The 24,207-nt window shown below is 43.5% G+C and overlaps 1 protein-coding gene across 1 annotated transcript in view; it reads left to right on the top strand.

Annotated features, from left to right (window-relative positions):
* Positions 1-24,207, top strand: part of DNMT1 (DNA methyltransferase 1) — a 110,516-nt gene that overhangs the window by 50,551 nt on the left and 35,758 nt on the right. The window contains exons 24-32 of the mRNA XM_085600772.1: positions 6,030-6,120; positions 6,465-6,596; positions 7,225-7,507; positions 9,500-9,641; positions 9,733-9,899; positions 14,072-14,249; positions 15,120-15,300; positions 15,764-15,927; positions 16,404-16,520. Of these exons, the coding sequence (XP_085456898.1) occupies positions 6,030-6,120; positions 6,465-6,596; positions 7,225-7,507; positions 9,500-9,641; positions 9,733-9,899; positions 14,072-14,249; positions 15,120-15,300; positions 15,764-15,927; positions 16,404-16,520 (1,455 nt within the window). The remainder of the gene's footprint in view (positions 1-6,029; positions 6,121-6,464; positions 6,597-7,224; positions 7,508-9,499; positions 9,642-9,732; positions 9,900-14,071; positions 14,250-15,119; positions 15,301-15,763; positions 15,928-16,403; positions 16,521-24,207) is intronic.

The following is a 24,207-nucleotide window of genomic DNA, read 5'->3' as shown; positions in this document are numbered from 1 at the left end:
CCCCGATTTTTGTCTTAACTGTTTAACTGGCTGCATAACTGAACTTTAACCCTGCTAACTAGAGGTAACATTTTGGTGCTCCCCCGTCAACATGAGGAAACTAGTATGCACCTAATTGGCATATCATACTTACCCATTAAGTCCTTATTATATGGAACAAAGTGGGTCCATGGATGCAAGGTAAATGCAACCATTAGACTACAGCACCTATTGTGCCATCCACTACAGAGGCAGTGCAATCATGGCTTCAGACCAACCAGTGTGGCCTGTCTGTAGCAGTGTAAACTGCAATTCAGCCTGTCAAAATAAACCTTTGACAAGTCAAAACCTTCCGTTTAAACATTGTCACCCCATGTAGGCCTTGTCCCCCACAATACAGAATGGATGGTATTTAAAAGTAGAACTTGTAGAAATGTAATGTTAATATGCACTTTTGTGGCTAGCACCCAATATCGAATTTTCACTTTGACAGGTCTAGTGCCCTATATAGAAATCCAGGATACAGATTAAAAATCCTAATTTTGTATCTCAGGATTGGGACTAGCCACAATAACTAACAATTTTTAACAGGTATTAAAAAATGCAATCCAACAGTGGAGTAGGTTTTAAATAAATATTAAGAAAATAACTTTTAGAAAGCTACATTTTCCTTCAGCTTCTGAAGGCTCATTTCATTTGCTTTCAAACTTCTTTCGGCCTGAGATTAGCTACTGAACTGGTGTGAAATGCTACCCAGGAGCAAACAATAGGTTGACCTAAATGGGTAAATACGACACCTCTGAACTACTAGGATCATGAGCGCTTGTATCCTTTTGGACATTAGTGTCAAATCCTGCTTGACAATCTGATGGGTTTACTTGTAACACTTTGCGGAGCACTTGAAGGGAAGGGAAACCGGATGCAAAAGACAAAACAGTTCTTGTGTATCCATGGTTTGGTTGCAGGAAACCCCTACTTTTGTTGTAGCAGACTTCGGTCTCTGGGTTTATGGTGGGTGCAATGGCGGCCCAAAACTTAATTTTTGTGTTAGCTGTGGGAAGACACTAGAATCTACATTCCACACGCAAGCACATACACACATTAAGGAGGCCAAGATTAGTGTACTCGAAGACTTAGCATCTTGAAAATGCCCAAAGGGGTAGGGTTGGCCCCAGGATCTTTTACCCCATTGGTTCGGAAGTGCCCAGGAGTCACTAACACAACAGTTTGTGCCAGGCATAAATATGGCATCTCCAAGCACTCCCTTCAGAAAACTCCTTGACCGTCGGAAAAATAGAGTTCTGCTGTTTGTGACCAGAGAGGAGCCTTGAAGGACCGACCTGCTCCCTCTTGTTCCCAGCGCAAAGAAATGGACTCCCAGGGTTATAAGACTAACCTCATTTTCAAGCTACCAGAAGCCTTTACTGCAACTGATCAGTGGCAACTGGACCTGAACTGGACCCGGTTGTTGACCTCTGCCTGGCACCATGGAAATCTCGTAGTGCCTCCCTTGAGGTCCTACGAGGCTTCAGAAGTGTACTCCTATGGTGGACTGGAACTGGAGTAAAGTCAGATGCCAAAATCTTTAAGCAAGACAAACCTGGTTGGTATATCTGATCCGCGTTTCATTGAGGTCAGTGTCCAATTGCACCTACGCCCTGCTCTAGCGACCATTGACTATCATTGGCACTTTGTCTCTAGGCACCATTTTCTACCTTAAACTTTAAAAACTCATATCTCCAGTACCTTTATTAGATTTGTCACTGATTTAATTACGTTTTACTTTGTTCTAATTCAGTTTGGGGTTTTACTGTTTTGCATTTGGACTATTACGGTTTTGACACTACATAAATACTTTACACTACCTCCAAGTTAAGCCGGTCTGCTCTGTACCATAGCAACCAGGGGTAAACCTCTACCAGATTGGGACTTTCACATCCCCCCCCCCCAATGGACAAGCAGAAGAGAAGTTTGTACCCAACAGTGGCTAAACAGCTACTCTTAATGAACTACCCCAAAACCAAGCACACGTCACCCGGCACCCTTATAGGTCAAACCCATGGAGAAAGACTGAGAAGTCACGAATAATCTTAGACTTCACCCCATCATCCTAACCTCTTGATAACACATTCTACAAGAAAGCTTATTTACAGTCCTTGTTAATGAAGCGCCCATTAATCTTCATGAATCAAAAATCAGATGGGGCTCTAGCACTGGTCCTGATCAAGCTTAACCACAGCAGGGGATTAGATTAGGTAGTGATTGATTTATTAAGTGTTTGATTTAAAATCCTTTCAGTAAAAAAAGCTAAAATTGAAACTCCCACCAGTAGATTATAAACTTGCCAGAAAAACTTCCACGTTGGGGTAAAAAGAGCAAGTCATTGCACCCAAGCTATCAAACGGTAAAAAACAATTTGCGATTTAAATCCAAAAACATGATTTTATTAAACTATCGGTCAATACAGAATTACTCGGTAATAAACTGTGAAAACACACCATATCACCACCCACACCACCGTCCAGTACTACTAAATACTACATGTAATCTTTACTGAGTATTCCAAACCAAGCAGTACAAACAGGTACTTCCATAGACCCAAGGCCCAGACGGTTCAAGCATCCTAGCACCCACAAACTGATAACAAATGGACCCTTTCAAATTTAGAAAGGAACCAAAACATTAAACTCCCAGCATCCTTTAATCATACGACCCATCTGTTACTGCAAGTTTTTCACTCTAGTTAATTATTGTATTCACCTTATTCCCTGAACCGGTTTAATGTTTCCAACAGTATTCTGAAGCAGTCTCTCAATTTATACAAGCATTGGCATAGTCAATAGGTCTCGCCTTTGGGACCTTAAGTATAAAAAAAAAAAACTGAACTGTAAGACTTCAAGTTTACATTTACTGCATCCTAAATACGAAGTAAATGTTAACATTCTTATACTTCAGTTTTTTTGTGTTTTTTTTACTTACACGGTCCCAAAGGCGATACCTATTGGCTATGCCAATGCTTGTTCTCTATGTAGGCTGCTGCATGCAATAAACCCTCCTGCGCAGCAGGGTGCAAATACAGCGTTGGGCACCCAGTGCCTTTTAATGGAGAAACTCAGTTGGATAAACAGGCTGCAGGTGTCGCACCAGAGGCAGAACACCAACAGCATAGAGTTGAGGTGGGGAGGGTCGTTGGGGCACCGGCTGTCCAGCTCACTAAGACCCAGTGGCTTCAGATACAGGAGTGTCCTGTTACATGAGATTCCTCTTACCGGAGCCGGTTGCGGTCATGGGGACCCTCTTGATTCAGTCTGCAGGTGTTGTAGATTCCAGAAGGGGTTGTAGATTCCAGGAGGGTCAGCAAATGCCTGACTTGAGGTCCATATCACTGGGGGACCTGTTCAGGATCAGTGGGCCACCTGGACATGAGCCAGAGGAGTCTGGTGCAGAGTAGGCAGGTTGTGCAGATACGAAGGGCACCAGAGTCCTTGGTGTAGGTTTCTTGGACAGATCTGCTGTCCTCTGAAGTCTGGTCTTTGTCAAAGGGCAAGCAATCTTCCTCTGGAAATTACTGGCTGCAGGACAGGAGTCTCCTTTTTCAGGGTCTCTCGTTGGAGACCAACCAGTTGGGCTGGGGCTAAATCAGTAGGTGACTTCAGGCTTTGCTGCATGACTTCTTCGTCCCTCTAGCGGTATGAACTAGTTTCCAGGTCTGGGGGAGCCGCCTAACTACTGAATTTAGGGGTTTTAAGCAAATATCTGGGCCAATGGGCTCCTTACCTGTGGTGACTACACCCTCAGTTATGCCACCCTCCTGTGGTAGTGCGGCATTGTCCTAGCCCCAATTGGAAGTCTCCCCCCTCTTCAAGATGGTGGGGACTGAAGGATGTGCCTCCCCTTGTCACCTACACACATGGGTAAGTTGGTATGTTGTAGATTGCAGGGACAGTGTAGCTCCTCATGTCCCATGCGGCTTTGGGTGCAGGGGTGTCCTTTGACAAGGTTTCTCTTACCGGAGCCAGTCGCGGTCAGCCTTTGGATTCACACTGCAGGCATTGTTGCGGATTCCAGGAGGCGTCAGCCAATGCTGGACTTGGACTCTAGATCACTGGGTAACCTTTTCTGGATTGGTGGCCCACCTGGACACATGCTGGAGGCGTCTGGTGCAAAGTGGTCCAGGATGGCTGCTCCGGAGAATTTTGTGTTGGTTTTTTGTGGACGGAGCCGCTGTCCACGGGAGTGCAGGTCTTCAAAGGCTGGCGGTCCTCCCAGCGGGTGTGGAGGTCCCGGACTGCAGGGAAGGAGTTTGTTCACAGGATCTTCGAGGGCTGGGGGAGCCACCATAATACTATATTTAGGGGCGTATTAATGGAGTGACTGGCCCAATGGGACTTACCTGGGGTGTCTACACCCCTCATTTATGCCACCCTTCTGTGGGAGGGGACATAGTCCTAGCGCTGATTGGAGAAGTCCTGCTGCGACCCTACCTCGCCTGCCTAGGAGATGCATTGTGTTTTGGTCCCAGAGAGCGGAGTCTCATGACCCAGGGGTCCAGAAACATGTCTGGGGTAAGCAGGCTGCCTACAGCCAGTCTGACCACACCAGGGTTGGTAGTGTAGTGTTCATACTATCTATGGTCACGCTCTAGTTTAGAGTGTTATTGCTCTACCTGGGTTCTAGGTTCCATGGTGGGTTGTGGATCCTTGGCGGTTGGGAACTGACTTGTGTGGTTGTACAAGCTGTCTTCTCTGGAATAAAATCTACCTGGAACCTTCTAAGTGTTTCACCTGGTGTTACTTCACACTGGCGATGAGGATGGGAGTCAGGTAGGCCATCTTAGTGCATGTTTCAATGCATCCCACACTGGCATGTGTGCAGGTTTATTTTGAGTAGTAGATCAGTACCAAACGCTCCTGAGTTTCAGAGAAGCCATCATGGTGCTGGGCAACTAGATGTGTCGAGTTTCCAGCCCATATAGTCAATGGCTACCCTAGCACTTAAAATGTTAGATTTGACTTAAATATTGTAGTGGCATATCTGATCATGCAGATAAGCCCACACCTGTAGTGCACACTGCCTTCGAGCTGGGAGGGGTGACTTAACTATACCTTAGGCAGTGCAAGTTGGCAAGGACAGGCAACTTGCCATGTCGACTTTGTCGTTTTTGTCTGCACCAGGGCATGCAGGCTGCAGTGGCACTGTAGGGTCTAGCTGAGGGGTCCATATGGGACCGTCTTCAGTCCCAATGCCCTAGCTACCCAGCTACAATTTACTAGGGACGTTGGAGGCCTGAAGGGCCACTTGAGGAATCGTTTTAGGGAAGCATTGGCACAGAGAACCTGGTTGGCAGGTACCCTGTGCGCTACAATCGAAACCACATTTTCCAGGCAAAAAGTGGTGGCCTAACCATGTCGTGACACTGCTGACTACGATAGGGGAATTGTGGTCCCTGACTGATCTAAGGCTTTGTGCCTAATCCAAGAAGTTTCTAAGGTGTTTTATGCCATTGGCAACTTATTGCTCAAACTATTTATTGCATCCAATGGAGTAAAGTATTTTAATTTCCTTTAAAAATCATACCTCTGGTTCACCTCGCACATTTTTGGTGTTTACTATAAAAATACACTTTTTGTATGTTTTCAGATTTTTATTGTAAATGCTTACACATGTTCCTTTGACTAAGCTTCATTGCTCTGCGCCACAGCTACCCCAGACTGAGCTGAGAACATTCTTGAAGCTTGTTGTCCCAAACTCCCCTCACTACTAGAATCTAAGCTGGCCATTGAACTTGAAAAGGTACTAATTTCCCATAGTTGCGGTTTGTTTAACTGTCATCAGTTGCATTCTGCCTAAGCACCAACATGAGGTGTTGCTAAAGTCTTCATTAGATTTTACATCTCAGTTTTGAATTGTCATTTAACAAAGTAGGTACCCTTCCAAAAAGGGGGTGGGCTTTAAAGATGGGTGTGATGTACTGACAATTTGTTTCTGCTTTTAACTGACTTTAAAACCACAGCATTGAATGCTTTACAGACTTTTTTTCCTTTTTTCAGGCATACAATGCGAAGACTAAAAGCTTTGAGGATCCTCCCAACCATGCTCGCAGTGCTGTTAACAAGGGCAAAGGAAAAGGAAAGGGCAAGGGTATGTGTCGATTTAAGATTCCCTTGGTGTTAAGTAATGAAGCTGTGATTTGGGCTAGAGGGCGCTGCACAACAGTTGTGGCTTTTGAAAGCAGCGGTGACCCTATTGCATCTTTGGGTTAAATACATTGTGTTTTTCTTTTTGCCCTTCGCCTTTGTTTTTCTTTTCACCTCAACCAAATTAGCGCTGCGTCTCGGACCATACGTTTTATGGCATAGTAAAATACTTGGCTTCTATTCAGTTCAGAATTTACACACAACAGGATGTTTCTCTTAAAGGTACTGTAGTGTAGACTTTGCAGGAGAACAATCCTTTGCTCAGCAGTGCAACCTTTTTTCATACAGGCAAAGGCAAAGGAAAATCTTCTACAACATCTGAGCAAAATGAAAACACTGTGGAGGACAAACTACCCAAACTGCGCACTCTTGATGTCTTCTCTGGCTGTGGAGGATTATCTGAGGGCTTCCATCAAGCAGGCAAGCCAAGCCCCTTTGACTATTAAGTCTACATCGATGCCTGACCGTGTAGTGGCCAAAGCTTACTGCAGAAAGGAGTGCGTGTGGTTAATATGCTTGTGCTGAGGTTTGAAAGTTTGTGGACAATTTTTCAGTGGAATAATGCCCGTGATCTATTTCGAGCCAATTGTTCTTCTTTAAAGGCAATGTACATTTCTGTGATTTTGCCAAGCTAGAATTGCTAAGTGCATGAAGGTTTGATGGTATTAAGGTTTTGTTTTCGACTTGTTTGAAAATCTTTGAGCAAACTAATGTTGACACTGCATGTCGGAGGTAAAAACCACGAGAGGAATACTTTATCTCAGCCACTGGTACTAATTCTGTGCCATTTCTAGCCCATCTTTAAATTAGTCTTGACATACCCTCATAAAGACAGCCCCACCTGAATTTAAACTAAATCTCTGCAGTACCATCCCTAACTTGGGGTTTATCAGTGAGGTTCAGCTGGAGTTCTATGTGGCCATGAAGTTTGGGACCCATGTCTGGGCATAACTGTTGTACATTGGGCCTCTCTAATTGAGAAAAGCAAAAGTGAGGGATGAATTAAAGTTACATTGCAGGTGCTAAAGTATTTTTTTTTTCTCCCTAGGAATATCTGAATCCATGTGGGCGATAGAGATGTGGGATCCAGCTGCCCAAGCTTTCCGTCTGAACAACCCGGGTACCACTGTGTTCACAGAGGACTGCAATGTGCTGCTGAAGCTTGTCATGGCAGGAGAGAAAACAAACTCTTTAGGACAAAAGTTACCACTGCGGGGTGATGTGGAAATGCTGTGTGGTGGTCCTCCATGCCAAGGCTTCAGTGGCATGAACAGATTTAATTCTCGCACTTATTCCAAGTTTAAGAACTCTCTGGTGGTGTCTTACCTCAGGTTAGTTGGCTCTCATCACATCTTAATATGGCAGATACCACTGGATAAACATTTAGAGTAAGGGGTGTGGCATGGAGTGCTTTGTCTGCAACCTACAAAATGTGGATCTCCTTGAGTACTTAAATCTGGAAGAAGGGAGGCTAGCCTCCTGAACAAGTGTTTGAGAAATCAACCCTTCCAAATGGTGATTCACCAGATCATTCCATACTTCAGCCTGGTCTTTGTCTCATAGAAACAATGTTTTTCTACCTAGGATCAAGTCCCAACTGTTTACAAATTCTAGGTCATGATTCCTTGAACAGCACTACATGTGGATGTTGCCAGGTAAACTTAAGTCTGTTGGAAGAATGTTTATACAACTTATGACTTCTTTGTTTGCTCTTTATTAGCTGTCCCCATAGTTTCAACTTTGGCAGCAGAGGATAAAGGCAAATGGCATCACAATGGTAAGTGAGACCTTGCTCATGAGCATATACCGTGACGCACAGGTACTCATTCCTAGCATCATATAAAGCCATTGTATTCCTGGCTACAAACCTTAGTCTTCAAGCTAGGGTATACACCTCCAAGGAGTAAAACTGATCGACTTTACAACCAAGATCTGGAGGATAGACCCTTACTGTGCCCTGATGCACAAAATCCTTAATCTGTTTCCTGGAAGGGGAAAATGATCCTCTGGTTCTTGTGATCATGCCAACATGTAGAGGTTTGGCTTGACCAGCTATGTGCTCTTTAAACTCTGGGCTGCTGGTCCAATCAATATAGCCCACACCATGATGGGAACTAGACACTGGGCAAAAGTTTACCTTCTTTGCTGAATTAAGTATTCTTTAGTTGCCTAATAAATGTTGTCTCCCAGTGTTAAATATGGTTTCAGAAGGGGTTTAGAAAAAAATCAGGGCTGCCTTTGATTACTTAGAAGCTCAAAAGATTGTAGTTCCTGGCAGCTTGGCAAACTTCATCTAAACTGGAACATCTTGTAAGCTGATCGAAAATTGAGCAGATATGCTCTGCAGGGACAATAGCTTGTTAATTTGCTTCAGCAGATGAACCTTTGTACAAGTGAAATGCCAACTCCTTGTTCTAAACTACTGGGTTACCAAGAACTAGTATCTTCGATTAGTTGGGGGGGCTGGAGGAGAGATCTCAGAACTTTACCAGCAGATGTCTGCTCACACCCTTTGGTTTAGTCCCATTTACCTTGTTGCTAGTCCATATGTTACCATAACAATGTATGTGCAAGCTAGAACTTCTAACCTCTGCCTGGTTGAGGCAGATTTGGCCCTGACCCCCAGGATTTCTACCAAGGCCAAACCATTCACTTTCCATAGCTGGCTGCCCAGCTAACTAATTGTGGTCTGGATATTTTAGCACAATTTCACAAGACGGTTTTGTGATCCTGTGAGGGCAAGGTGTATGCTGTACAAGAAAATGTAGACCTGCAGTAGAGAGAGATTACTTCATGTGTTCTAATTTCTGGTTCAACATTGTGAGGATAACAAATAAGGGTTCCATGCAAGTGACTAAACCAAATACTTGAATTAGACGGGACGACAAGTTGTTTTACATATAGTAGAATGCATTCTCTGCGTCTAGAAGGCTCTAAATCTCTTCTGCAATTCTTTGAACATTTTGAGGAACTGCCTTGATGCTGTAAGTGGAGCAGGGCCTAATCTCTTTGGCTGCCTAACCGATCTAAAAGTGAGCTAGTTGTGCTGGAAGCACTTGTATTCAACTCTGATATGCCTATAGTTTCTATCTGGGTGGGGAATAACTGGAGTATGAATCCGAAAGAGGCCAGTGTTGGAACTGTAGTGACAGGTTGGTAACTTTTCTCATTGAGGATCAATTCAAAACAGTTGAGTACAGTATTTTTAATAAATTATGCAGAGGACCTAGAACGACTCCAGTTTCATACTTCAACCACATTTTGAAGACTTTCCCTGGTGGTGTGTGTGTATATATATATATATATTTTTTTTTCCTTCCCAGTTACTGTGATTACTACCGGCCCAAGTTTTTCCTGCTGGAGAATGTGAGAAACTTTGTGTCCTTCAAGAGCTCCATGGTGTTGAAGCTCACCCTCCGATGCCTTGTTCGAATGGGGTATCAGTGTACATTTGGTGTGCTACAGGTACTAAAAATTAGTGGTTCATCTGGTATCTACTACAAAGCAAGTCTTAATGTGGGATTGTAAGTTCTTATCAGTGGGTTCTTTACTTTAGGCTGGCCAGTATGGAGTAGCACAGACACGCAGAAGAGCAATCATCCTTGCTGCGGCCCCTGGAGAGAAGCTCCCAGTGTTTCCAGAGCCCCTGCATGTGTTTGCACCCAGAGCCTGCCAACTGAGTGTAGTGGTGGACGACAAGAAATTTGTTAGCAACATAACCAGGTAGAGACTTTTTTTTGGCTTGTAAATGTGCCTATGATTTTTCTATGTGGCTAGGAATTCTAACCACCGGGAATTTTCTTTCCACTGAGGATCTAATAAACGCTACTGTTTAGCATAATGTTTTCTTTGCCAGAGATGTTACTTAAATTTCAACCTTCCATTTTTCTGTCCAGCAGCAAGTCTCGCTCATTGCATGAACAAAAATCAAATTCGCAGGTGGCTTTAAACCATATTTCTTGTGAATTAACTGGTACCTATACAGTGCTTTGCACTGGCAGTGGGGTACAGTCTCTGCAGTATCATTGGGCGGGGGAAGCTCTTGGTGTTGGACTGGATCATTTTGTAAAAGTATGATTTACTTGAGCTGCTATGAAAAGGAAATGGCTGCATGAGCAACCACGCATGCCCTCAAAGTGCTTTATTTCTTCACACTTTTTAATACAGAAGACACAAGTGTATAGAAGGGAACATGGTTGAATAGTCAGATATAAGAAACCTTAGTTTAAACATTTGAGGAGCCCTGATGTGTCTGGGCAGTTTGTCGAAGGAGATTACATTGAGGCCCTTTATTCATTGACTCAAGTTACATCTTTGGCAAAAGCGTTCTTTGTTAATAATCCTTGCAGTGATTCTAATCCATGCTTTGAACACAGTAATGAAAATAAAATTGATATTGCTAGTGGTGCTTGCTGTCTTGAGCAATTTGAAAGGAAATTGTGCATCATTGTATTTGATTAGGCCATACCTTTCGACTTACATTTTTTTTTTAAATCTCCCTTTTTGTGAGGTTTGGCTGATTATGGATGCACAGGTTGCTTACCAAGGTCTTCAGTGTTGGATTTCCCACAAAACGATAGGTTTTGGCAGTAAATGGGAGTCTTGTCAGCATAGTATATGCTTGAGCATGCTGTCTACCAAAATGCTAGCATTCCAGCCCCTCCGGCTAAATCTAGGGTCCTCAAATTTCGTTGTAGCTACAACTGACAACTTTAATTCTGAGTGTCTAACCGCAGATTTCTCACCTTAAAAAAATAAAAATAAATGATTCAGCCATCAAACTGGATCAAGTACAAGTCACACCACTATACCTGCGCACAGCTAGGTGGTGCTGTGTGGCTCAGGTTTGTGCCTCCCTGGAAGTGGCCGAGCAGAGCTGCCGAAGCGCCACCCCTGCGCGCAGATGCCCGTTCCTTTGTGCCTTAAAGTGCAGGTCTGGCCCCCTCAAGGTGTTTGGACTCGCAGCACAACTAGTTGTGACTGTGCCCTCATGCACCCAAGGGAAATCTGGAACTATGCAGCAAAGCTGTGACACTTTTGATGTCTGGTGATGTACAAGTCTTAAAGTTGGGGCCGTGGTCCTGTTCTGCTCTTGAGGTCCATCCTGGGAGGTCATCTTGGCAAGATCAGTTACGATGATCAGATGAAAACAGGACTCTACACAGTCTCTCGACTCTAAAGAGAAGTTGCAAGGGCGTTTGTGTGCCACTCTTGCTTCTCATCTCTATTGAGTTACTCTAAGGGCGGGCACCCCAAATCAGCTTGTAAATCAATCACATGAAATACCAGTGGGTGGACAATCAGCTTTTTGTGGGATTCTCTAGTGCAACGAAAAGCTGTGCAGGCAACGACTGTCAAGTTGGATGACATCAATCCTGGACTCTCCACTTTGTCTGGATTCCGTGTGGGATGTGCTCAAGAGATCAATCCAACCGGTTGATTGGGTAGCGTTCAGCTGCCACGAAGGCCTCACTGGACTAGAAGTTAACCCCTTGCAACAATTTGAAGCAGGAGACAGACCGCTTCCCAAATAAAGACAAGCACCCAGAGGTCCACATATCCAGAATCTTTATTGGGAGTGTCACTGGTATGTGGCAAATGTTAAAGCGCTTTCCAATTTGTGCAAAAACCCCTCTAAATACATGTGAGCTCTATGTGGAGCAGAAACCGCACCCGCATCTAAACTGGTGCAACATTTTCAGATTTGTTGCATTTCCTTAGAGTTCCATTATTGTGACGGTTTCTGACTTTCAGGCAGAAGTACGTGTTTAAAATGGATGGCTTCAGGTTGAAGAGGGTGAGTGTATTTACAGACTGACTGGGTTTTGACTAGGCACAGCTAACAATTGGCCCAATTACCGTTGCAGTACCTGGAAAACCAAGAATACATTTTTAGAGCTGCTTCTTGGACTAGGCAGAGGTACATCGTGTTTTTGCTGTTACTACAGTTGACCCCTTACAATAGCCATACAAACTACAGTGAAAATGGTAAACATGGAAGGGGGGCCAGATTGGATATTTTGTATGGTACCTTCACTTATTGCACATGCTGAGGTCCGTTTTCTAATTCCTTCGTATTAAGATCTCCTATACATTGACCAAGAATCCCCCTCTGGAGTACCGAGGTTCCATGCTGCCACCACTGGATTGTAATGTGGAATGCATGTTTTATCTGTCCTGCTATGACTTGAGTGTCTGTGCACACATTCACGAAGCACTAGTGCCCTTATAGCCAGGTCCAACACTAAGGGAATGAAGTCCATTTGGTCCAGCAGGACTTTTTAGTCTGAGCCACTTAAAGACCCTACACCTTGAGAGGTATTGCTTTGATATCCTAAAGGTGAGATATGTCAAGTTTACATCTGAAGAACCGGCTAGTTACCTTTTTGGTAACATTCTGGTGGATAATCCATATAACCACAGATTCCCCATTGCTCTCCCACCTCCCTGTTCTATTTAGTGTTCTGCTACCAAGGGTCTCCAATTATATATCTACACACTGGTACCTCCAATTGGTTTGTACTCTGCATTTGAGGAAGCAGAAAGTCCGCAAAAACTGACGTCGGCAAGCAGGGGTGGTGCTTATGTGGCTACGCTCAAATAATTTGCAGAACAAAGCTAATGCGGAGCCGCAAATCACCTAGTGGTGCAAAGGAGCAGAATCTTTCTGATCAAGTTTGGCTGCTGAGGAATATTCTAAATGACTGCTCTGCATTTAGAGTATCCACCAGAGTTACCAAAGGAACTAGCTTGATCACTGTTTCAGTGAGCAAATCAGAGCCTTGCTCTAGATTAAATCAAGCCTCAGGAGAGGATGTGGCCTAACTGCTGGGGCAGTCCACCTCAAATCTGGGGAACCAGGTTAGTCTTGGCAACGACACTTGACATCCTGTGATTCTGGTCAAATCACTTATCTCGCCGTGCCTAACAAATGAATGTTAAAATTAATGTGTCCTTATGTAACGTAACTGGTGCTCATGTAAAGCGATCTGGTACCCGATACTTTCGGGTCAAGTTCGCGCTATATTAAAGTCTGGGAGGGAAAAAATAGCCAGCCAGCCAGTCTGAATGCAATCGCCTTTCATTCAAAAAACACTCCTCCCCTTGCTACCTACCTAACCTTTTTAGGTCTCGCCTGACCCAGCGCATGCGCTGGTCTGGCAAGACTTTGAGAGGGCTCCAAAAAGTGCTACCATGCCAGCCTAGAGCTACAGTGCATGTGCGCGGGCGCGCGCGTCGCATTTACTGCGATTACTTTCTCTTTTGCGGCCGCATGGCTGCTTTGATCGCTTTTGCGGGCCCACGGCCGCTGGGCATAGCCAATAGGTCTTGCTTTTGGGACCTTATAAGTATTTAGTTATGCAACTGTTGCATGGCTAAACGCTTATAAGGTCCCAAAAGCGAGACCTATTGGCTATGCCAATGTTTGTTTTATAAGGGGACTGGCACATCCTGTTTTAAAAAAAAAAAAAAAAAAAACGTAATTCTATAAGAAGACTTTCTTGAATTTTAGCCATGTTTTCCATTTAATTTTCTAGGGCTAATGCTCAAATTGAATAACCTGTCAGTTATCTGTGCTCCTAGATCAAGCTTAGCATTTGAATTGATTTTTACAAACTGCATGCTACTGGCCTGTGATATACCAGTATGTATAGTTGTCTAGTGGAGGATCCCCTCCTGCACCATCATCCCACATCGTGTAATGAACTGCAATGTTCCGGCACACGTCTTGGACCAGGAATGTAGGATGACTGCAGCACATTTCTTCCCCCCGTTCCATTTAGTTTCACAATCTGTTTGTTGCATTGGAGCTGGGTCTGAATAACATCACTTCAGATAACATTTGTGAATGGTTTTGACAGATCGCCATGGTATAACACTCTGCTTCTTTTTAGGATCAAGTGTGGTCTTTTCCGAACAATCACGGTTCGTGATTGTATGTCTGACTTGCCAGAGATAAGAAATGGTGCCTCTGCATTGGAAATCTCCTACAATGGAGAGCCTCAGTCCTGGTTCCAGCGGCAGATAAGAGGGTCACAGTACCAGCCTATTCTCCGGGATCATATCTGTAAGGTGAGGTTTCGTCAGGAAGGAACCATCTTTGAGAAATACCTAGAAAACATGAGGCCTTTTGCCTCCTTTTGGATTTTTCAAATTTTGTGATAAATTATTGTTCAACAAAGGTTCATGGCTTATTTTCATTTAATTGGAAATAAGCACATGGGACTGCACTTAACCAGTCCTCATTCTGACACTTGATATTGGTGCTGATAACCACTACGTTTTTGCCTTTGTTCCAATGAAGTGTATTGCACCTTCAAGAGTGTTGGGTAATTGCTATTGGTGAGTGTCTTCTATCCGGTTTGGATAGACCGGTCATCACTGCCATGTGAGTGGATATTTCACCTGATTCTACAGGCTCCATGTTACTTTCATATGTACAGTGCAGGTCCCCTGTTTGAGTCCCACACTGACCTGTATTTCATAATATACATAAAAGGTGCATGCACAATAATGCACACTTGGTGTGAATGAGCCTTTGATAATTCTATTTGCTGCTTTGGCTTAGTCACCTTTGCCTAAAACCCCTTTGGCGGTCTGATAGGAGGGTGATAGCTGTCACTCAGCATTTACATTCGTATCCCAAACAGGTTTCCCTTCATATTGATTAATTTCGGGGTTACTTCCACTTAGTTTTTGCAGCCAGCTAAAGGAAACCATATGGCTTTTTAAACTAATGTATCCTAAAATACATTGCTGCCCACTGAAGGCCAAGTTGAGCTGCTTGTACATTGCAGTTTGTCTTTTGCCCCCCTCCCCCCAAAAAACACCTTGCTTTTGGTCTAAGTCCTCAGTGCACTGTGAAATATTTCATACATTTACTATTTCCAGTCGGAAGAAAATGTGCACGTCAATAATTTGTGCCTGTGTTTGCATCCATAGGATATGAGTGCCTTAGTCGCTGGTAGAATGCGACACATTCCCCTGGCTCCTGGTTCTGACTGGCGAGACCTGCCAAATATGGAGGTCCGCCTTTCAGATGGTACTACCACAAGGAAACTGCGGTACACACACCATGACAAGAAGAATGGTTTTCTAAAAGGGGTCTGCTCTTGTGCTGAAGGTAAACGAGCCTGAATGTACACATTTACATTAACTGCTTCTCAGATTGTATTGACATTTACACTTTTCACCGTTAAAATGGTAAGACCTTTCCTCCTATAACAAGGGCTTAAAATGATCAGTCAGTTTAGATTTAATACATAAACTGTTATTGGGCTGCATAGTTAAGTCGGACCCTTTGTCTTGCTCCACTACCAACTTTGTATTATGAAGCTAGGGGGAAAAACGAATTCATATAAACTTATCATTGTCTATCTAAACCGGTCCTGGTAAAGTTGCCTAATGTTTAGCGTAAAAGGGTTGTAACGTCTGTGTCCAAGTTTGAGCTGTTGGGAGGTTTAATATTGTATGTTAGGCATGATAACCAAGTCGCAAGCTTAGAATCTGTGATTTTATCCTTCGAAGCAGGCAAGACTAGTCTTGGTTTTTATTTACTTAAAGACTGATGTTCTCTTTCGGGACAGGAAAACCTTGTGATCCAGCAGACAGACAGTTCAACACTCTTATACCCTGGTGTCTGCCACATACCGGTAACCGACATAACCACTGGGCCGGGTTGTATGGAAGATTGGAGTGGGATGGCTTTTTCAGCACCACAGTCACTAATCCAGAGCCTATGGGTAAACAGGTAAGTGTCTGACAGTAGTTGAATATTTCTGGTTACCTCTGGCATTAAAGCTTACCCGTGATACATTTAGTTTAGCACACGGTAGCCTTGATCACTCCAGTTTGTTTGCTGGGTATCAAGAACAGTTTATGAAATAATAGCAACCAACTTTATTTTTAGAATAGTACCAACACTGTATAGCTGAATCCTTAACCTGGGAACATCCTGTGCTCGTTTTAATTTGAAGTCAAAATTGTGGAAACTTTCTCAATGGCCCATGGTTTTCACTGGTAGCACTGTGGAGTCATGCCCAGAATAATGCACTCTAATACTAAACCTGCTGTTTTTATGGTTTTCTTCCCAGAAACTGTGCTGTAGTCTTTGAATACCAAACCACTACATTTAAAATTCTTACCTGTGCCACTGTAACCTCTGCCATGCATAGGGACTGATCCAGAAGTTGTGGTTTAAATTGTTTCCATTTCTTTACTCTTTAGGGACGTGTGCTTCACCCAGAACAACATCGTGTAGTAAGTGTGCGGGAGTGTGCACGGTCTCAAGGATTCCCAGACACCTACAGGCTCTTTGGAAATGTACTCGACAAGCATAGACAGGTCAGTTGTAGGTTTTGAGGTTGTGTACATTAGCGTTGACCAGTTGCATGCAGCTCATGCACTAAATCTTGAAAGCCGCAGGATTTTGTAAAATCTAGCACTTAACTCAGCAGTTGAAGTCATTCTAAGCTTTCAGTTTGCCAGTCAACCTTTTGATTGCTTGAGTTGGCTTCCTATAAAACGTTCCAACCTTGTTTTTCTTTAACCGTAATCTGCTGCACCATTTCGTCTGCCATCTTTCACTTTGTTTAAGGATGTCTTAAGCATTGCTGCTAGTGGCATGCTTTCTGTAGTATGAAATCACTTCTTTTTTTTAGCCTAACCTTGTACACTGTACTAAATTGACATTTGGGTGGTGCATGAGCTGCTTCTAAAGTGATTACACTTAAATATGAAGTCAGCAAATGTGTTTGTGTTTTTTTTTTTTTTATCCTGGAAGGGGTGCTTTACCTTTTGTGAAGTGCTGTTTACATTTAGAGGGCTGATTGAAGTCTTTGATGCTCCTTTTAGGCTTCATGTTCATGTGTGGCTGAAACTACCATCTAGTGTTGGACTCGCATGTTTTGAAGTTGAGTGACTTCAAAGAAGTCTTGAGATAGTTACAATATGGTGACGCCTTCTCAACATACATTGTGCTTGGGCATTGGTTCAATGTTTATTTCCTTCCATCCTTTCTTCCCTGCCTGCCATCACGTTTGGAAATCAGTTTGCTGTGTTCTTCGCATGCCCGGTGGTATCCTTATCAGTTTGTGTCTGGCTCTTTCGAGCTATGTTATCACCCAAGTATTCATCTGAAACCCTTTAAACCTCAGATCCTAGTCTGATTCCGTGCCCTTCCAGACCCTTTGTCACCTGAGAATGGAACGCACTGATTCAGTGCTGTCCTGCATGCTACACAAAATATCTGGGCTGATCAGTATGAGGTGAATAAACTGATGGAAGCAGAGACATGAACAGGTGGCATTGTCGGGATGAAGTCGGCTATGCCCTCAATCACCCAACTGCTGATATGGGGTTTAGTGCAGGACCTGAACAGTCAACCATCAAATGGCAATTTGTTTAGCTGTAGTCCCACCTGCCGTGCGCCCGAACACTGTTTTTCTCCACCCCCCCACCACGTATTGTGTACCTTCCAAGTAGGTTTGTCCTTTCTGTGCACGTTTTCAGCACACCCTTATCTAGTTGTTGGGTCTGGAAGAGTTAAGATTTGTGTTATTTTTGGGGGGTGGTTGGCATGGGGAGTCCCTTTGGCGTCAGTCATAGTTTAACAATGGCCACGTACATGCCCATTTTAGATTCCTTTTTCTGCTCTTTGGTACAGCGGTACATCAGAAGACTCCTGACCTTGTTTTTGACTGTCCTGGAGCAGCCCTCAAGCAGTCGAAGGATCATGATGGAGAGGTTTTGTCTGGTGGGATTAACATTTGGACAATACTTAGTTGTCAAATTGGGATCATCCCTGGGGTTCCTTGATACCCTTCTAGAGCATGAGCACGCGCTTCAAATTTTGACTGAATTGCGACCGACTGTTCACCTTAAATGACAAACATCCACTCTGCATGTTCTGTTTGCCTCCTGACCATAAATTGAAGGGCTGTGGGCTGTGACCTGTGCTTGTTTTATTAAAAACACTAGTCCATGGGGACAAGAAACTTCGAGCACATTGGGCAAACTGACAATGCAGGCATGTCAGAGTTGGAGAAAGAGAAGGGGTACACCATTGATGGAAGAAATTGTTTGTGGTTACCAGGAGGAGACCCAGGGGGAGCATCCAGAGACAGTACAAGAATTTTCAGAATTTGAAAAGACTCCTCATAAATAACTTTAGCACAGTGTTGCATGCCTGAAAACAGCCTGATTTTGTCAAAAGACAATGTAGTAAAAAATATGCTAAAGACACTGAAGACTAGTTCATTGACCAATGCCCCGTCGCTGAAGTCAAAGCTTTTGACGCTGAGGAAACTTAAGTAGGAGCTCTGAGTACTTCCTATTCTAACAGAAAGATGCCAAAAGGCAGTTCCTCAGCCTCCGATGGAGCGCGAAAAGGGGATTAGAGAGGCTCCTTCTAGGGGAAAGGTCCAAGGATTGGGGACATGGCGAGGAAAATGTCTTTAGTGAATTTTGTGAAGAAAGAAGGCCTTTGAGGAATCCATGAGGATCTGTGTATCGAGAAACCACTGGGGGGAAATGCTGTAGGATAGAAACTGCCTCTTCTATTGGAGGTAAAGTCCTATCCTTCGAGGCTTTCACCACCATCTCCATGTATCCGCTTGTAGTAAAGAAGGCTACTGAGGTCTCTGGAGTAGAGCTAGAGCTGAAAAAGGAGACTTGTTTTCTCCTCGTGACATTTAGTCATATAAGAGGAACCAGTATTTTCCTGTGCTCCTCAGCATTATGCAACAGGGAAATGAGGAGGTTTTTATGTAAAACTGACATCCAAGGCAGTTACACCACTGAGAAGACACAAAGCCTCAAGACCGGACCCAAAATGTATTCAGGGTCATGTAGCACCAGACTCGCGGATTTCTCTTTCTTGCTGTGGAGAAAATTACCTCTGCATCAATTGGACTTCCACCAGATAAGGACAGTAAGAGGATGGAGGCATAAGGAAGGGAGATGGAGAGCTGCTAAATAGACATGTTCCCCAATACTGGGAAGAAATGGAACACCTTGTCACATCTCCCAGTGGAATACTGTAAAAGCAATATTGAAAGACACCCATTTCATGCCTAAAGTCAGCCTTTCATGCATGTACAACAGGCAAGTGGGAACCTGGACAGTCGAGAGGACCTGCATGGATAAGCATTTCTGGGTTTAAACACTAGGTATAGTCTTCAATCACTGACAATCCCCTTCATCGGAAACTAGTCAAATTAAATTTCCGATGCCATGGGGAACCTTCAGGTCTTTAATCCTCCCTTTAAAAGGGGGCAATTTTCAGGTTAAAAGGGGGCAGGGAAGACCAGTGTTTACCTCACAGAACCAAAAACAGCCAGGATCTAGCCTATTTCAAGGCCACGGACAGTAACCAAAACTCCCTTTTCGAGGCAGAGTGAAACCAAGTGGTGTAAACTTGTTTCTCAAAGTGACTCTAACTTCACAATCCCCCCCCACCCCCCTTCACACCTATAATGGGGAGGGGGGAAATAGAGAAGGATTTCCTTAAGCAGTTGTGAGTGCCTCTTTTGACCTGGTTAGCCCCCACTTTTTGATTGGTATGGATTTCCGATCCCCTTGTGCCCGTGCTTCCCTAAAACCTAATCCACGTGGCCCTTCAGGCCCCTTTAAGTCCCTAGGGCATTGAGACTGAAGAGGGTCCCCTAGGGACACCTCACCTATGCCATGCAGACTTCCACTGCAGCATGCATAGCCTGGTACAGAGTCTTCATGGCACACTTCCTGTGTGCCACGCCAACTAGTACTGCCTGAAGTATATGTAAGTTACCCCTTTAGCAGGGCTTCCAGTGCTAAGGCAGGGTGCACTATACCACAGGTGTGGGCATAGCTGTATGAGCAAATATGACCCTACAGTATCTAAGGTCTGTCTTGGATATTGTAAGTGCCAGGGAAGCCATAGAAAGTACATGGGCTGGAAACTCAACAACTCTAGTTCCCCAGCACTATGATGGCCTCTCTGAAGCAAGGAGTGTTTGGTCCGTCCAATTTTATTTATTGCAGTTACTTAAAACCATTTGCAATATAGCAAGGTAAGAAAGAAGGTGTTTCAATAACAATTATGGCTTTTTTCTTTCCATAAAAAAATAAAACTACGGGCATAGTATAAAAGTTAAAAATTCAGTTACATTTAAAAAAAGATTATCACCATAGTATCAACTTCGTTTGTGCACCTCGACTATTTTTCTGGAATTATCCGAGTCCATTGTCTCTGTCAAGTCTGGAGCGAACGTCCTGCATGTATATCCCGATTCTGGCCAGATCCATTGTTACTGTACAAGAAAATATGGCTGTAACTGCTTTTGTTGTTCGGACACCTTTTTGTAGCCATATTGGCTTTAGTAACTTCCGATGGGATTGCGAGAACCCCGTGCAGCAGCACATCAGATGTAGCAATGATTCTGTTTTGAAGTTGCATATTCTGCAGCAGATTTTATTTTCCAAGGTTTTCCAGCCTGGGTTTAGTTCTTTTATTGGGAGAGGTACAAGTCTTGCCCATTGGATGTTTTTTTAGGGCCTTTCTCCCCAGTGCTTGATCAAGATAAGGCTGGGTTTTGTGGTCCCTGTAAGTTATCACCCCAGATTGACCTCTTCCTTTTTCAAGATTCATGAAGTCAATTTTTTTTGACAGTCGAACATTGTTTGTTTATTGCCATTTTAATAATCAGGTAGGTTATGCCTTCATGGCTCCAGTTTTGTGTTACAACAAACAAATGATGGACGGAATGCTGACAATGCAGACATTCTCCCCCAGTCAAGAGATGTGGGTTAAATCCATCGTTCTTTTGCCCACTACACCACCCCAGTTTAGACATGGCCATATGCAAATCAGTCTTGACCCTGTGCCTCATGGGAACAGTCCAGCCCGAACTGCCAAGCCATGTCTTCCCTGGACCGGAATCAAGCATCCTAGGACCGGTTTCTGGCTATCAGCCGTCATCAGCCAGGATAGCTTGACTCCAGTGGCGTGAGCACGGGTCCCAAAACTTCTACTGCTTCCTGCAGATAAGCCTACCCTGGATTGGGTAAGCCGTCATCAATGGGTTTCAGCCTGCTCTTCAAGCTCCCGTTCGGCGCCTTTAGTACTGAATAGTAGTATTTTGCATGCATACCTAAGCATTCTTTGCTCTGGTGCACCAAGCCAAATTCCAGGCGAATCCCGCTATTGCTGGTGTACTTCGGTTTGTATTGCTGGTTTGTACGCCCGACACTGCGCCTTGTCCATCATTGTGCTCATTTTTCCGGGGAAAGCCTGCTGGGCGTATCCCACGACTGCCCTTTTTGATTGTAGCACTTTTCTAATTGGGATGGTGGTGGGGCTCTGCATTTTCTCTTGTAACTTGCACAGAGCATATATTGTGGACTCCACCTTAGATTTCGTTTTATGTAAGTGCATAGTAGCTTTTCCTGTATCGCTCAGCCAGCACCCAAGGTAATTATAAAACTTTGAGACGGTTATTGTCTCTCTTTCCACATGCCATTTTAGGAATGTTTTTTTATGCAGTTCCCAAAGATCAAAACGTTGGTCTTTTCTGGGTTTATCATTAATTCATTCTTGACGTTGTAATCATTTAGAGCGCTGAGGCCCCTTTGTAAGCCTGTTTTTGTGTGGTCCATCACCACGAAGTCATCCGCATATTGTAAGATTTGAATTTTGTTCGCGCCTATTTTTGGAACTGCTAAGTTAGCATTTTGGATCGACTTGCCCAAGTCCACTGTATACAAGTTAAAAAGTGTTTGGGCTAGTACGCATCCCTGTTTCAAGCCCCGGTTTGTGAAACACTTTGTTGTAATGTTATTTACCAGTTTGACTCTGATCCAGGTATTGCTATATAGCGAAATAATGGCCTTGAGGAGGCCAGATGGAATTTGCCAGTTGCGCAATTTGGACCAAAGCTTGCAACGTGGCACTCCGTCAAACGCTGCTGAGTAGTCTAAAACAGGCATAAACTGGTTTATTATCCTTACTATTGGCTTGATGACCTAGATATGATATTGCCGTGATGTCAATTGTCGAGCAGCCTTTGCAGAACCCTGTTTGATAGAAGGGGAGAATTTCGTTTTCTTCAACCATCTGTTTAATTCTGTTAGCAGGGTATTTGCATAGGCTTTCCCCTCAATGTCTAGAAGGGCTATTAATCTGTAATTCTTCAGTTCTGTTTTATCGCCCTTCTATTCGGTGAATAAGGCGGATTAGACTCTCCCCCAATAAGTTGGATCTTCCCTGAACATCGCAGCCGGCAGGCCGTTTGGTCCTGGTGCCCCATCTTTCCTTATCTTTTTGATCACTTTTTCAACAGCTCTTACATCCTGGTCTTTGAGCATAGCTAGGTTTATGGGGTTTGTGGGTTCCGTGTCGTTATCTATGCTCTCTATGTACACCGTGGAGCTTCCACGTTTAGTGAAATCTTCCTTATCCACGTATATTGCGTCCACATGTCTCACCCATGCGTCGGCTTGGACGGCATTACTCCGGACTACGTTGTTATCTAATTCTGCTATATACTGCCAGAGTTGTCGTTGAGATTTTGTTAATTCGTGGATTTTAATCCACTCTTCTTCAAGCCTATTTAGCTTGATTGTCCAGAGCAGTTTATGTTCTTTATGCAATTCCTTGTACTTGTCCCATGTATTTTTCAAGCCTACGTTCTTGTATGCTCTTTCTGCCCTTTTTAAGTTACGAGTTGTATCAATCAATTTTTTATTATTGTCCGTGGATTGTGTAATGATCATCTCCTTAAGAGTTGGGCTCAGCTGTCTTCAAGCATGTTTTCAGGTCATTTGTCCACTCTGACCAATTTTCCCTAATAGACACCACACCAGGTTGATCCTCTGTATGTTCTTTCCAATGTTTTAGAGCAGTCACCTGGTTGATATTCCATTTTATTCTTCTCACCAGGGCATGTTCTTCGGAGCCTGTTGATTGGGAAACCGTTATAATTTTTTCTCGTTCTTTGGTAGTGACATTAAGTTCTACCTGAAGTAATGCATGATCACTTGTGTTGTCTCTTTTAATTTCAAACTTTTCAAGTTTGCTAGCAAGCTGATTGCATTGGAAAATATAATCCATTGCGGAGCAGTTCTTAAATGTGGTTCTCCCTTGGTTGTTTGGGTCTGACCTTTTTGTAGATACTCAGCTGAATTAAGTTCATAATCTAGTAAATTATTAGTCTTTCGGCGCAAGTTAGGTAAATTCTTTCGCTCTGTTCCTAAGTGATGCAAATTAAAATCGTCCACAAGCATTTTCGCCGATGACCGATCTTTACATAGAATTTCCTGCTTATGACCTTTAATTTCCATTGAGCTGATGTATTTAAGTATACATTAATTACAAGCAACAAGACTATATTTTCCTTATCGCTTTTTCCTTCCATTAGCAATACTTGTAGCATGTTTGAGTTGGTATTTATGTTCTTAACAGTTGTTTTGCGTGTTTGACGTTAGTCGTGATCCCACCTGATGGTCTTTCGTAATGGTTATATTTGGTAGCAGATTGATGGTAACCCGCATACCCTTCAAAGTGTACCGGTTCTGTTGCCCAGGTTTCTTGTAGGCATAGGATATCACCTTCTAGCAATTTATTCATAGCTATAGCTTGTCTAAGGGCTTTTTGTAAGCCCGCCAGATTCCAGGAAACTAGTTTGAGACTTTGGTATATTTTTTGCGTTTGACCTGGTATGCCAGTGTTTTCCTCAATTAACAAATTTGTTCTGGCCTCTGATCGAAGGTCTCCCGAAAAGTCCATAATGTACACTTTTGCGTCGGGTATGGCGAATGGAACTTTATCACTGTAATTACCCATAAAATTGTCCCTCCATTGGATTTTTTTGGGGTGCCTCTGCTTTTATTCTATGTGCGGTTGCTTCCTCCTTGGTGCTTACCATGATACTTAAATTATTATAGTTCTGATCCGGTTGTTTATTCGAGGTACCTTTCAATATGCTACGAGGTTGTTGCTTTACTTTCTTTGTCTTTGACCGAGCTCTAAGTCAAATAAAATTTGCGGATATTT

The sequence above is a fragment of the Triturus cristatus genome, chromosome 4_2, assembly GCF_964204655.1.
Source record: "Triturus cristatus chromosome 4_2, aTriCri1.1, whole genome shotgun sequence".
NCBI lineage: Eukaryota > Metazoa > Chordata > Amphibia > Caudata > Salamandridae > Triturus > Triturus cristatus.
The sequence above is the reverse complement of the archived record's forward strand: the minus strand, read 5'-3'. Positions and strand labels throughout refer to the sequence as shown.